The sequence below is a fragment of the Nipponia nippon genome, unplaced genomic scaffold, assembly GCF_047370975.1.
Source record: "Nipponia nippon isolate SJK-2023a ecotype South Korea unplaced genomic scaffold, ASM4737097v1 scaffold_6, whole genome shotgun sequence".
NCBI lineage: Eukaryota > Metazoa > Chordata > Aves > Pelecaniformes > Threskiornithidae > Nipponia > Nipponia nippon.
The window spans coordinates 6830917-6845033 of NW_028262380.1; the positions used below are offsets into that span (position 1 = coordinate 6830917).

Genomic DNA, 14117 nt, shown 5'->3' on the forward strand with positions numbered 1-14117 from the left:
GTAGGCACCATACCTACGCATAACCGATCAGTTTACAGATGGGTACAATGAGGCAGTAACATTGGCTTGTAACACTGAAGGGCAACTACCTCAAAGATAATGTTGGCAACGTGCTCTTGCAGCTCAGAAGGCCAACCGTATCCTGGGCTGCATCAAAAGCAGCGTGGCCAGCAGGGCGAGGGAGGGGATTCTGCCCCTCTGCTCTGCTCTGGTGAGACCCCCCTGGAGCCCTGCATCCAGCTCTGGGGTCCTCAGTATAAGAAGGACATGGACCTGTTGGAGCAGGTCCAGAGGAGGGACACAAAAATGATCAGAGGGATGGAGCACCTCTGCTGTGAGGAAAGGCTGAGAGAGCTGGGGTTGTTCAGCATGGAGAAGAGAGGGCTGTGGGGTGACCTTATTGCAGCCTTTCAGTACTTAAAGGGGGCTTATAAGAAAGATTTGCAACAGGCCCTGCTAAAAAGTTTGTCCCATAGAAGGGGTAATGGTTTTAGACTAAAAGACAGTAGCTTCAGACTAGATATAAGGAAGAAATTTTTTACAATGAGGATGGTGAAACACTGGAATGGGTCGCCCAGAGAGGTGGTAGATGCCCCATCCCTGGAAACCTTCAAGGCCAGGTTGGACAGGGCTCTAAACAACCTCATCAAGTTGAAGATGTCCCTGCTCATTGCAAGGAGTTGGACTAGATGGCCTTTAAAGGTCCCTTCCATCCCAAAGCATTCTATGATTCTATAGAAAAGAAAAATATGGCATAAGCAAGCACATTATGTATCCAGGACAATTAAGTCTAACACTTTTCTATGCCAATATTAGAGAAGACTAGTTACTACAGTTCTTTAAAATGATCTCTAAGTTTGTTTTGCTAAGAACTAGAGTTATTTTTGGAGGAAAAGTCTGCATAAGTATAAACTGATTCCTTACCCCTGAGGAGTTTCTGCACCAAGATTGGGTGGCGAGTTCGCTGGCAGGGGCAGGCCTGGATGCCTTTGGTCTTTATTAGCAGGAGTACATCCTAGCAATGCCTCACCCAACACTGTCGGTACGGACTGCACATGTCCCTGACTGGGAGAAACCTGTAAGGGAGATTTTAACAGTTAGGAAAATTCAGGGTAACAGAAACATTGCTTTGCAGGGTTCAGCTTAAAAAGGAAAATACATTAATGCCCTTCCCACCGTGTTTAATAAAGCTCGTTGAAGACCATTCCGCACTCAGTCGGTAAGATGTAAGAACCTTAGAGTGTCCTTTTAAGCCTTACAGGTTCCATGAAACACTGTTCATGTTAATTCATTTCCCCCCAATTAACAACAAACTTTTCTGGGGGAAGGAAGGGGTATTACGAAGATGGAAAGGAAGACAGAAAGCTCAGCTTTTCATAACTGCCAGTGCAATGATCTTTCTAAAATAATTGCAGTAATCAGAATTCAGAAATAGCTTTCAGAGCTCATCTGAAAATCTTAAAGAGAAAATTAAAACTGTGAAGCTAATTAGTCTGACAACATTACCAAAAATCTAGATGTGAACTTCCCTGTAGTGAGAAAAACTTTGTACCAGAATTTCAGAAAGTGTTAAGTAAAGAAATCCTGTGCTGACTGAATCACCAACCTTACAAATCTACAATTCTTTTAGGAACACAACAGGCCTACCAAATTAGCAAGTGTCTTGAAAAACAGGAGTTTTCTGTGGGGCTCCTTCCTCAGCTCTAACATCTATATTCCACTCCCACATGCTCAGCTTACTGCTGGAAGTTACACTACAGACTCATTACCATCAACTCCAAAAATATTTCCTTTCTGCTGTGGTATAACACAGCTGTCAGGCATCAACAAGCTCTCAAAAACACACTGGAATTAATTAACTCCATATTAGAAATCAGAGTACTATCACATACTAAGTAAAACAAAAAATACGGCTTCAGCTTATCACTCCCATATATTCACATCCACCAAAAATCAGAGAAACAAACAGAGCTTCTGTTTTCCTTAGCAGAAACTACACTTACTTGTAACCATTTTGAGAAAATAGTTGCAAGACATTTCCCAAAGAGTACAAAAGTGATAAAAGATCCAGTCCTTCAAAGGAAGGCACACTAGAAAATTAGAAGAAAGTAACTTCACTACTTTAAGGAAAAACTATGGTGAAACAAGCTATGAATGCAGATCATAACTCTTCTGCAGGACATTTGGAATATGAAATAAAGACCGGCTTTGCATGTATCAAGCAGGCTGCTCAATGGCTGAGTATGCAGAAAGCCAAAGACTGGGAAACTGAGCACCTGAAAGATGCTAAAGGTGCTCAAGCATGAGCTATAGAAACAACATAAGCAGAGTATGACTGCAGTGCACTAGCTACTTCATGCTGATTTGCTGCACACTCTTCCTCAGCAGTAAATACAAGATAGATCACTCTTTTCACTGAGGAATCTTACCCTGTACTTGCTACCTCATGCTGTATCTTTCTGGAGCTGTTTAAGATTTCTAATAACGACATCTAGTCATTAGCCAGATCTACACAGTTGACTCGGCACAGGACTGACTGCACACAAGCCAAGGACACGAAGCCAAAACAATGAAACAAAACCCAACCATCCCACCCCATCACCACCACTCCAGAGCTTCCAGAAGGCTACTCCTGCCCAAAATGCAATTTTTGGTCTGAAACACTGGGGCAAAATTATAGGATATGTTTGAAGTACTGTTCTTTAGCCAAGCCACAATTTTTCATTCACATTTCTATACTTAAGTTACCCAGATCATCTTTCAACCTTTAAGACTGTTTTCTTACATCTCAGTGATACTTGGCAGGTCACTCACAAAAGAAATAAATGTAGACACGGAAGTATTAGAAAAGTAGTCATATTCCCTGTCATATGTAGTCATACATATTCACAGTCATATGTACTGAAGCAACATTCTTCCAGACTGCTGCTTGCGTAGCTTGAATCCTCAAAGCATGCAAGTGTAGCTGAAGGTTTTGGGTTTACGTACAAAATAGTTAAAGAACACGAAAAGCAAAGGTTAGAAACTTGAGAACTGCTTTGCGTTTTCTCCCACTACAGAATACATGACCAGGCAGGCCTACTCCTAAGCAGAAGGACAGGGCAAAAAGCACAGTTAAAAAAACCAAAAGCCTTCAAGGCTCAGTAACTTATTCTCCAATTATCACAAAGCAAGATGTTTTACCCATGCCTAGACAAGTTTCAAAGAACTCAACGCACCCTCCCAGGGATTGTATTATTCTACTTTCCTATCTAATCCTCATTTAAGGCTGTTCTGAGAAATGACATAACCATTATATAACAGTCATATATAACATAGTAAGGCATTACCTCAGGAGAAGATTTTGTGTGTTTAGCATCAACACTTCCACTATTCTCAGATGACTTCCGTTTCATGCCCCCAATTCTTTTAGATTTATCTGGAAGAGGTGGTGATCAAGATTAGCCTATTTATCACAAATAGGCTACTTAGTGTTCGAAGGACAAACAATAATAGGTCTTACCACATTTTCCATTGTTGTCATATATGATTTCAACATGAATTAACTCTGGATCAAGAGTTTTTAAAGCTGGAATCTTGGAAAGGAACACAAACACAGAATCAGCCATTTAGAGAGGTGAAAGTTACTGTTTGAATGTATTTATCTTAGATGTTGTGGTACAGACTAAGCTTAGACACTTAACTTCTAGGTTCTTTGAATACCAAGCTGAATTTAACAATATATTGTTGTGACAGTGTCTCTGCATGAAAACACACACAAACTGGTGCTTCGGAGCACTGTCTACACAGCATAGAAAGCAAAGAAAGATCATGTGTTTGCCTCACTCTTCAAATAAAAATTCCAGGTCTCCCTCATTTTGCGTAGGTGGCCATTTGTTATTTGATAATTCTACCAGCAGCATACAGAAACACTCTGGGGTAACAGATTATTCTGCACTACACTGATTCCCTTTTTCTTAAGCTTATTACAGTGAGGACTGAATTAAAAACAGTGTTGGTGGGGATACAGATAGAAGTTTACACCCATTCCCCATCTCTGATTGTAAACCCACAGCAACTGGTTCTTACCTCCTGACAGTTGACTTCTAGAGTTCTTGTAGCTGGATTACCATTGACAACAACTGCTGTGAACCACTGAGTAGATGGATCCAGGCTATAAATTCTAATTTTTGAACCAATTATATTTTTTCCACCTTAAAAATTGAAAAAAAAATACACGAAAAGGGAGATTAAGAAAAAGGGAGCACGAAAATCATCAGTTACCAACAGGAATTTGCCAACAGTACTGCATGCAAGATGCAAGTAAGCAAAACAGACTGAGAACCTTGTGACAACTTTCACATCGCTGAGGGAGGGGAAAAAAAAGCATGACAAAACTACGTTCCAGCTACCTCCTTCCTGGAGCAGTTCAATGAAGTTTTCTGAAGGTTAAGACATGCAGCAGAGGCCAGACTGACCTCCAGATTTCAGACAGTGAGGCAGATCAGTGGACACGGAAATGGAGATTCAATGATTAGATGTGGAATTTTCCCCTCTTTACAGTATGGGAAATGACAACTCTAAGTTGCAATATTTACCTTTCCATAAAAGCAAGGCATTTCTTGCATATGCAAGCATATGACTACAAATATGCTTGTATGAACCCAGTAATTAAGAATTTGAAGCAGGCAAATATAACAATTTTAACTTGACTCAAAAAGCAGTCTCTATATAAAACTTTGGCAGTTTTTACAAACAAGCAGCAGACTGAAAAAAAAAAATCAAGCTACGTGAAACAATGAGAAACTCCCAATAATTTCACTGAGAATTGCTACAAATTTGATATCTCTTTCACAAGTACCAGGCCATCTATATGCGCCTAAATTACGTACTCACACTTACAAAGGAAATACTTGAAACTTAAATCTCTATAATCCTTCACACTTTGCATTCACTGCTGTGAAAGAAAGCGGAATCAGAATTTTAAAAAAGCTTTTATCCCTGAAACAAATTATTGTAATTCACACCATCACTGCAAAGATTTTCCTTTTGACTTGAGTATTTATTGCCAGAGTTTTCTGCTACAGAATATGCTTGTACCTTGTACCAAACGTGTTTCATCTAGGTGTTTCTTAACCAAAGCCTGAATTTCTTCATTAACATTTTGATCATCCTTCAGAGGAAGCCTGGAACTGTCCACATCCTACGTAGGACAAAAAAAAAATTGGTATTAAGTATAATGCTTTTGATAAACAAAAAGACATAATATTTAGAAACAAGATAGCAGCGATTCATACAAGTCCAACAAGTTTCTCATTACTCTGTATTCCTTCAGCTCCTAGGATATTGTATTTATTGAAGCAGACATCATTTCCTTACCACTCATCTGGAATGACTATCAGCCAGCCAGACTGATGTGAGCTCTCTAGACTAGATGATCACTGTAGGTCCCTTCCAACTGAAATATTCTATTCTATTCTTTCCAGGTCTACTTTAATATTGTTCTGAAAACAATCTGGCTTTGTTTTACCACATTGGTAATGAACACTGAACCATCCATTTTTTAATTTAGCATTTTAAGTTCTCAGAAGCAGCAATTTATAGTAGTCCTGAGCAGATCTAAATGCAAATATTTTAAGTTTTATGGTTCTATTTATGATAATGCCAAGATCCAGTCCATCTCAAGACACCATTATAAAATGTTCATATGAATGAAAAGTCAGCTACATCTAAATAATTAATAATTATTCAGCATCATGTATTTATATTTTAGGGGTTTTTTCTCTATATTGTTATCTAAAACAAGCTGCTTGACAATATTTAGAATTGACTCTGAAACTGAAAGTTTAGAGCAAGTTTTTAACAATGGCTCAGAGTGCCATTAAAAAATTATTTATTTTTTTTTGTCCCAAGCACTGCTTCTGGTATTTGTAAGAGGCAGAAAGCTCAAGAGCTAGTACTCAAGAAACTGTTATTCAAGATGCCAGAAAAGCAATCTTCTCCATTGCAGTACCAAGATAAGGCTTCTACATAAAAACTTTACTCTGTAGTTGAGCCAACACGGGCAAGACAACAACCTACAACTCAAATTTAGCTTTAAGTGATTTTGTTAGTTTTTCAAAATGAATTGTCTATTTACAAGTCAAGGTAGAACATTAATGATGGCACTACTAGCAGTCTCAACATGTGACACCTATTACAAGTTTTATTCAGACTGTTTATAGGTCTGGAGAGTCGTTTTCTGAAAAGGTTAAGTCCTTTATCAGTAGCAGATACTATTCCTCAAAATGCCTGACCAGTCAGTCACACAGGGTAATTGTTTCAACCCATCTCTGTATGTAATTTTCACTAACAAACTTTCCTCTTGGTGCTCAATAAAGGGACTATAATTCAACCATCTCATTTACATCCTGCCCAATTCCACATTTGTTTAGGTTTAGAAGTGATCTGTTTCTATTAAATAGCAAGATTTATTCCAGACATCCCTGCAACTGCTTTCAGAGTAATGACAGTCATTTCACAAGAACAAAGAGAAACTATTCCAGATTATCCCCACCATCAACATGACGTAACTGCTGTCACCTGAGCTGAATAACTGTCCTAGCACACTCCCTCATCCAGCTCTCTTAAGTGACCGTATCCTGGATCAGCTTCAGAAGGTTTTTAAATCAGACACATTACATTCAGAAATTATACTTATGAGTTACAGCAATAAATGCCTCCTCCAAGTTTTTACTCATCTAAAGTTTGCATTTAGAATACATTAACTTTGCATATCTTAAATACCGAGATAAAAGATTTATTTTCCATCTTTATAATGCCATACAAGGTTACCTGAATGGGTGTCAAAAGGTCTTTAGAAAGAAAAACACATCTCTCTTCACCGAGATAGCGTACTGAAACCATTGATCCCAAACCAGCTTTGTCCACTAAGGATTTGTAAGTCTAGAAAAGTAATAAACATTTTTTTAAAAACAGTGTAAGAAGATCTCATCATTCCTTGTCTGCGTTTAAAAGTTATTTTAGTTTTCATCTATTTCTCTGTTAAGATACCGCATCTACATGCGACTCTTGAAACAAAGCAAGTTTCTAATAAAATTTCTAACCCATGCCTAATAAAGGAGCTACTGGGCTATATTTAAAATTAATTTCATTTACTAGAATGAGTTAGGAATTCAGTTCAGGTGGCTGTCATTAACTATCATTAATCATTCACCTCAACATGAAGAATTTACTAATACTAAGAGTTCTAATTGTGGATATGTTAATGAAAAACCATCCTTATGGTAGACTGGGGGAGTAACTAGCAAATCAACGAAGGCCTGCTGCATGGCTTACATTGAAGTTCTCAAAGCTCACGCAACATTGAGAATATACTGAAGCCTTAGTTTAGGCATGTACGATGACTTGGATAGCCTCAGAGCTGTTACACCACTGCACTAGAATGATGAAGCTGCGTTCAGGTATACCAAAAGCTTTAAGAACAGACAAGAAACAAAAATTTCCTTTGAAAGAGTCCTCTGAACTCTTCCCAATATGTTCAAGGTTAAATTTTGTCTAGTCTTGCAGTAACAGCTCTGAGCGGGTAGGCATGAGGAGCCTGGAACATCAGAAGCGGCAAGAATAACTCCTCCCTACGTGAAATGTACACTTGTGCCCCATTTAAAACAAAAAAAAGGAAATCATTCTGATAGAGTATGTGTTTGTGTTTCCAAAGGACTGAGCAAGGAAACAAAGACTTTCTTCCCCTTTCTAGTTTTCACTTCAGTTAGGGCAGCATTGGCAAAGGGGCTGTATCACCATAAGAGGAACAAGAGTCTCTCCAGGAGCGAACGGGCATTATAAGAGTCCTGCAAAGCTACTCCGTTTGTCAGAAACACACTCTCCCATATACTTGAATCAATAAGTTGTAATCAAGATTTAAAGAAATTAATCCACACACCTCTTTTGTGACCCCTTCTTTCCTGCTTTGTGTGGTGGTAAAGGGAGAAAAAAATCCTTTTTGCCCAGGGAAGCTCCAGTATTGTGCTTTACTTTATCCTACACCACTCCTCTGCTAAATGAGCTTTGGAACATGTGCAGTGCCTGAACTGACACATCAAACACACACGAGGAAAACCTTATGCATAAATTGAAGACAAGTATCCAGCAAGAACTGTTCAGATACTTATTTCAACCTAAGTTGAAACAAGCAGGTTTTCAGAACATTGTATCAGCAAAATCTACTACTAGAACTGCTGATACGAAATGCACAGGTCAGGAAGTAAAATTAAGGATTCATCTTTCCACTTCCTCTCCCATCTTATTTGGCCCTACTTCCAATAAATATCTGCTTAGATTAGCTTTGCTTAAGAAGAAAGCTCAGCTAAAATGCAGCAATATGAATTACACTGCATACTTCATACCTAGCGAAGTTCAGAGTATTAGAACATGGACTACAACTTCAGCGTAATTAACATACAGCAAGTTTACATCTTCATTTATTTCACAACTACTTTTATGAGTAGCAACATCCAAAGTAGTCAAGTAAAACTATACTGTCTGAATACATGAAGAAGTGTTCCCTGTTCACCTCTCCTGGCTAACTTGCCTAGCCACCCATGCATGGCAGTTACGGAAAGCTTAGTTCTCTGGCTTGTACAGTGTAGCTCAGGTTTTTTTATGCACAAAATCCAAATCTCACAAATCATCTGTGCCAGGCAGCCATCACATAAGAGTCATCCAAATTATTTTTGTCTCAGATCAAGAATCACTGAAGAATTAACAGGGCTTGAGGCAGAGTAAAACAAGACTTCAAGATAAAAATACAGGCTATCCTTAGAAAGCTATTATTTACCCTTTTTCTCTCTATTCTTAACTGCAATTCCATGAAAGAAGGAAGAAACATGAGACTAGAGGGAGAAGGAATTAACATTGTACAGAACAGTGGTTTGGGAGGGAAGCAAAGTTATAAAAATACATTCCTGTATCTCCAGGCACAACATAGCAACTTCAAATGCTTACAAGCTCTGCCTAGCTCTAGCTGTACTAAGATTTAGTCTCCCTTCAGATTACACCTAAGAGTACACAAGCGAAGCTGTACGTGACACGATGTGAGAAAGTCACACTTGGAGCAACACTGTCCTTGGAAGATGGAACTGCAGAACCCGCGTGAGTTAAGCCAAGCATATACTTGCCATCGCAGGCCACTGGACAGAAGACATAGAACTGCCATGAGATTTTCTTTCAGCCAGTACCAGCTTTTGCTCCACCAGGAATGCTTTCATTTTATGGCTGTAGACTTCTAGCCATCTTCTTTTTTCCCATGACTCATCATCAAATTCTACACAAATCTACAGAAAGGAAACAAAGTGAAGGAGTGACTAACCATAAAATTCAGACACACACACAACGTGAAAAAGGATAAACACCAATTTCCTCCAAAAAGAAAAAAAATCATTAGAAGAACTTATAAGGCAAACGTGATTATTGCCTTTCTGTCATACAATCAAGCAATCCCTAAAGCATCCCAGGCTGACCTAGTATTTTATAAGTGATAGTCAATGTTAACTGGTTTGTCATCATTACTGTCACATTATAAGACATTAATGCTCCTGTTTAACTCTACAACTCAAAAAGTCCTCTGCTGCTCAAGGGCAGTTGAATGTGTTAACTCTGCCGCTAGTGTTTACCATCAGGGAAAAACACAGCAAAAAACCCCAAAACTTTAAAGGACTGTATACAGTAGTGGCATTAAGTATTTTCCACAAACTCTAAACTAGAGTACTTGAATAAACAAGCTGGTTTTCCAGAAATATTTTTAAGACTAAGAGTCCCCAAGATAACTTTAATTTGTTGAAAGCACAAATGACAGTATGCCACTTAAGGTGATCAAATTATATAATGTGAAGAAGGTCATTTGCTACCTGCTTTTAACTGGTATTTATCTTTATGAATCTCTGAAGCATCTACACAAACATTTCAAGAGGAAAGCAGTTGTCGCTTCATGACTAAAACATCATGGCTTGACCAATTTCTTTGGGATGGCATTACCCTTCTTTCATAGGCAACATAGGGAGATCAACAAAGGACTGGGAAAGACCACAACTACAACTTTGCCTGAATACAGGAATTGGAATGTCTTGGTAGAGAACACTACTCTCAGAAAAATCACTCCCTCTTCCCATAAAACGTAACGATCCAGTCTAAATACATTTAACTAATTTACCCTAACAGCAGAGAAGCCTCAGTTGAGTGAATCTTAGAAACATTCCCTTGTGTTTAGCTTCCCTCTAAGGGGAAAGGCAAGTAAAAGCATGCACAGAAAACAGCATTACCACAGACAGGAGTCTTAAAACTAATGGGTGCAGAAATGAATTTAGTCATTTTGAAGTTCACGGAAACAACGAAAGAGATAAGCAAATAACACAAGTACCAGAACCAGAATGGCTTGTTTTCTCTATAGCATCAACACTGCACAAACAGGAAAATACAGTTGAGAAAATACTTCTGAAAGTAGTTGACAGTCCTTCTATTCTCTAGCTTGTTCCTGATGTTATGCAAAAAGATTAAATATTTCTACTCCTTTAGAGACTTTTTCTCCCCCCAATCCATTACTATTTTGGGTCTAACTATACATTACTCTTCCACAGAGCTGCAAGAGAGGAAAGGAGATGGCATGAGTTTTGGTACAAAAGCTCTCTACGCCTCAATTGTCTACTTTGCAACTTCTTTAACACTTTCACTGGAGAATGCGTTAAGTCACTCACTTCTGGCAGAACTGCAACCAGTTACAAGGCTCACAGCAAAGTCCCCAACAGCACCTGCTCCTTCTCCTTTTAAGTCCCAGAGAAAGTCCTTAAGAAGAGCTTTCTGCAGCAGCAACATCCTCCTCCTCCCTCCAAGTACGGCATGGGCACAGCCCCGCCAGCCAAAGATGGAGAAAGCTCCACCCCTGCCGCAGATCCACAACAAGAACCTCGGCCTCTAACAACTCGGGACTCTTCATAGCAAAGTTTACACTTTCAAAAAAAGAGTTACAAACACGTACGATTTCGATTTCTTCTTGTTTGACTAGGAGCAGGTGCTTCTTCAGTTAATCAGAGGTCACAAAGCTCTTCCCGTTAAAAAAAAAAAAGGGCAAGGAAACATTTTTAATTGAAAGATGGTACTGTTCCTGCTGTCATGGAACACCCTGCCACTAAAGTCACTTGTAGAAACAAATAAGAGGACCATGTAACAAGACGCCGTTACTATAATGCAGTTTTGTCCTTAGCGAGCACTTTGTATGCTATAGTAATTGCCCAGACATGGTTGAACAGTTTTACTGACTACAGTTGCCAAATGGCCCCTTAAGAGCTTCACAGTCAAACTGTGAAAGTCACTCGACTTCGACCCAAAGCACATAGTTAAGCTTGCAATAATTGACTGCATCTTTAAAAATCCCCTTGGTAATCATTATTAAGAAGTGGCCACCATGCAAGAAGAGTCCGAGAAACCTCCAACACCACACAAGAATTTGGTACATCTTTTAAGACGGTAGAAGTACTTGTTCATCGCCAGCTACTTCAAGGAGTAAGAAAGAAAAGTCACCAATCCCATCAACATAGGAGTGTTTCTGTTTCGTAAACAATTGCAATCTCTGGGAAAAAAAAATCATTTACAACTGACAAGGTCTTAAATTACATTTAGGAAATACGCAGAAATAAAACCTAGGCACAGCAGGTGCAATAAAAACCTGAAGTTTTCAAAATGCTAGTGGAAGAAAGCACATTTATGATTAGTTTGAGGTAATTTCTGGCATTAGTACAAGCACGCTGGGGGCTTTTGCCAGAGGTGCACGTTTCCAGGCGTGTTCAGCAGGCGAGTTGACCAAGACGACTTCTCTCCCCCAGCACCGGCGTGTGTATATATATATATGTGTATACACACACCCACACGCACGCACGCACGCGAAGTTTGCAGGTCGCAGGGAAAGCACTCTCGTTTTAGGTCTCTCTGAAAGCTCCCGGTTACCTTCAGGTCTTGTTTGGATATGTCCGTGTGTGAAACTGCTCGGATCCTGCCTGACTTCCAGGGCCATTCCGAGATGCGACTGGTGTCCCACGACCTGTCGTCTTCCTCCGACAGGCTGAGGAACTTCTTCCCCACCAGCAGCGACCAGCTCCCCTCGAGCCTCAGCACCATTTTAACTCATCGGGAGGCCTCCAGGGAGGAAACCGATGGAAGGAAGAGAGAAAATAAAAATAAGAATAGTAAAAAAAGGCAGCAAAACCCAACAGAACAAGGCGCCGGTGGGCTGGCAGGCCGCGCTGCCGGCGGGCTCGCCCCCCGCCCGCCTCTCCTCAGAGGGAGCCGCGGGCGGGAGCAGCGCTGCTTCCTCCTTCCTCTCCCCGTCCTCCCCCCGCCGCCTCCCCCGCTTCTTTTCAAGCGGCTCAAGCCGGGCCCTCGGACACCCACAGGATGCTTCTTTGCCCACGGTCTTGTTAATCATTGCCTCAGCGGGGGCGGGTGGAAGGAAATACCAGAAGCTGCTGCAGTGCAGCTCCGAGCGATTTCCACCCCGGCCGGCCGCCACCCTGCCCCCGCCGCCTCTTTGTTCCCTCCCTCCGAGGAGCCGAAGCGGCGAGCGGCAGTTGAAGGGGGAAGGCAGGGAAGCCAGCGACCGGGCCGAGCTCCTTCCGGACGCCTCTCCGCCTCGCCGACACCCCCTCCGACCCGCCCAGCCACCCCTCCAGCCTGGCCCCTGCCCTCACCTGCTTTCCCCCCGCCCGGCCCCCGCCGCCGGTCCCCACCCGGCGCACCCCGCGGTCACACGGCGCCCGGGCAGCGAGCTCCGCCAACAGCGGCGCTTCCCCTCCGCCCCCGGCAGCCGCTGCTGCGCCCAGCGCTACTACTCGGCCCCGCGCTGGCGCACACACCCCCTCACCCCTGCGCCCGCCCTCCGCCCCGGCCCGCGGCCCGCCCCCGCCGCGCCATCCCGCGCTCCCATTGGCTCCGCCGCGCCGGCGGGGCGGGGCTCGCCGCCAGCCTCCCGCTGCGATTGGCCTGGAGGGGCGGTGCCCGCGCTCCTGGCCACGCCTCGAAACCGTTGCTCAGCAGAGAGCGGAGGACGAAAAAATGGGTATCCTTCCGCCAAGCTGCGAGGGAAGGAGTCCGCCAGCCCGCCCACGTCCACGAGGAGCCCAAAACGGGGCCAAATGGAAAAACAAACGTGTTTTAGGCTGCAGCGCGCCTTCAGGCTTACGCTTCAGCCTCCGGCGAGCTGAGCCTTGAACTACAAGGGCCGCCTTTGGAGTCGGCGGAGGGATCTGAGGGAGGCCGGAGGCGTGAAAGGGCCGCTTATACGTGCGGTTCGCGGCGTACTCAGATATAGCACAGGGGGAGGGGGCAGCTGCCGGGCGCGTCTGCGCGCGCCTGCGGGGGCGCTGCGGCAGCCCTCTGCGCACGCGCGGGCGGGCGGGCGGAGGCGAGGCGCGAGCGTGTGGAGGGCCACCATCTTGTTGGGGTGGGTTGGAGGCCGAGCGGAGCTGCTGGCTCCTGCCTCCTGCCTGGCCGGGGGGGAAATAACGTGTGCTAGAGGTTCCTTGGGAGGGTGGCAGGCTTTAGAGAAGCTCTGGTTGTAGCTGAGCGGGGTTGTTTACTTCTGTCTATAAGCAACTGTTGTGCACCACCTCAGGTCCCTTACTCCTTTCATGGTAGACCTGCGTGCTCTTAAGGAAGACTGTAACCAAGGTCATAAGACAACTGAGTGGTTAAACTGAGAACATAGTAAAGAACTAGCGGACCATATTCTGCAGTGACCCAGCAAGACGTGCATACTCCTCTTCTACCACAGGCTTTCCTACCGGAGGATGTGGGAGGAAGAAGACCAAAAATGAAGAAAGTACCCAAGGCCAAGAAGTTGAGTCATCCAATTTACTGGAAAGTGGTGGTGGTCAGCTTATGCTTTCTCTGGGGTTCGTCCCACCACAAGAGACGTCTGGGGCTCCCCAAACAAAAATCCCCATCAAACAGCAGCTGGGGCTCACCTGAAGGCAGCATATTCCTGCCATGTTTTGGTCTCATCCTCCATTTTCTCAAAGAAGCCAGTCCCACCTTTGTGTTAAATACATTTTTAAAGTTTTTCCCACCAGTTTGCTTCAGGACTTTCCACTGAT

At 42.8% G+C, this 14117-nt stretch overlaps 1 protein-coding gene across 3 annotated transcripts in view; it reads right to left on the reverse strand.

The window, feature by feature from the left end:
• The window catches only part of KDM3A (lysine demethylase 3A), a 33362-nt gene extending 20511 nt beyond the window's left edge, over positions 1-12851 (reverse strand). The window contains exons 1-9 of one of the 3 annotated variants that reach the window (XM_087736146.1): positions 12714-12851; positions 11974-12162; positions 9156-9311; positions 6814-6924; positions 5080-5182; positions 4069-4193; positions 3503-3575; positions 3330-3418; positions 925-1076 (exon numbers count right to left, since the gene is read on the reverse strand). In XM_087736146.1, the coding sequence (XP_087592272.1) occupies positions 925-1076; positions 3330-3418; positions 3503-3575; positions 4069-4193; positions 5080-5182; positions 6814-6924; positions 9156-9311; positions 11974-12144 (980 nt within the window). In that variant the 5' untranslated portion in view covers positions 12145-12162; positions 12714-12851. Of the gene's footprint in view, positions 1-924; positions 1077-3329; positions 3419-3502; positions 3576-4068; positions 4194-5079; positions 5183-6813; positions 6925-9155; positions 9312-11973; positions 12354-12713 lie in introns of those variants that run through there. The other 2 variants (XM_087736147.1, XM_009471692.2) reach the window with 2 other exon arrangements.
• Positions 12852-14117: the final 1266 nt, after the last annotated feature.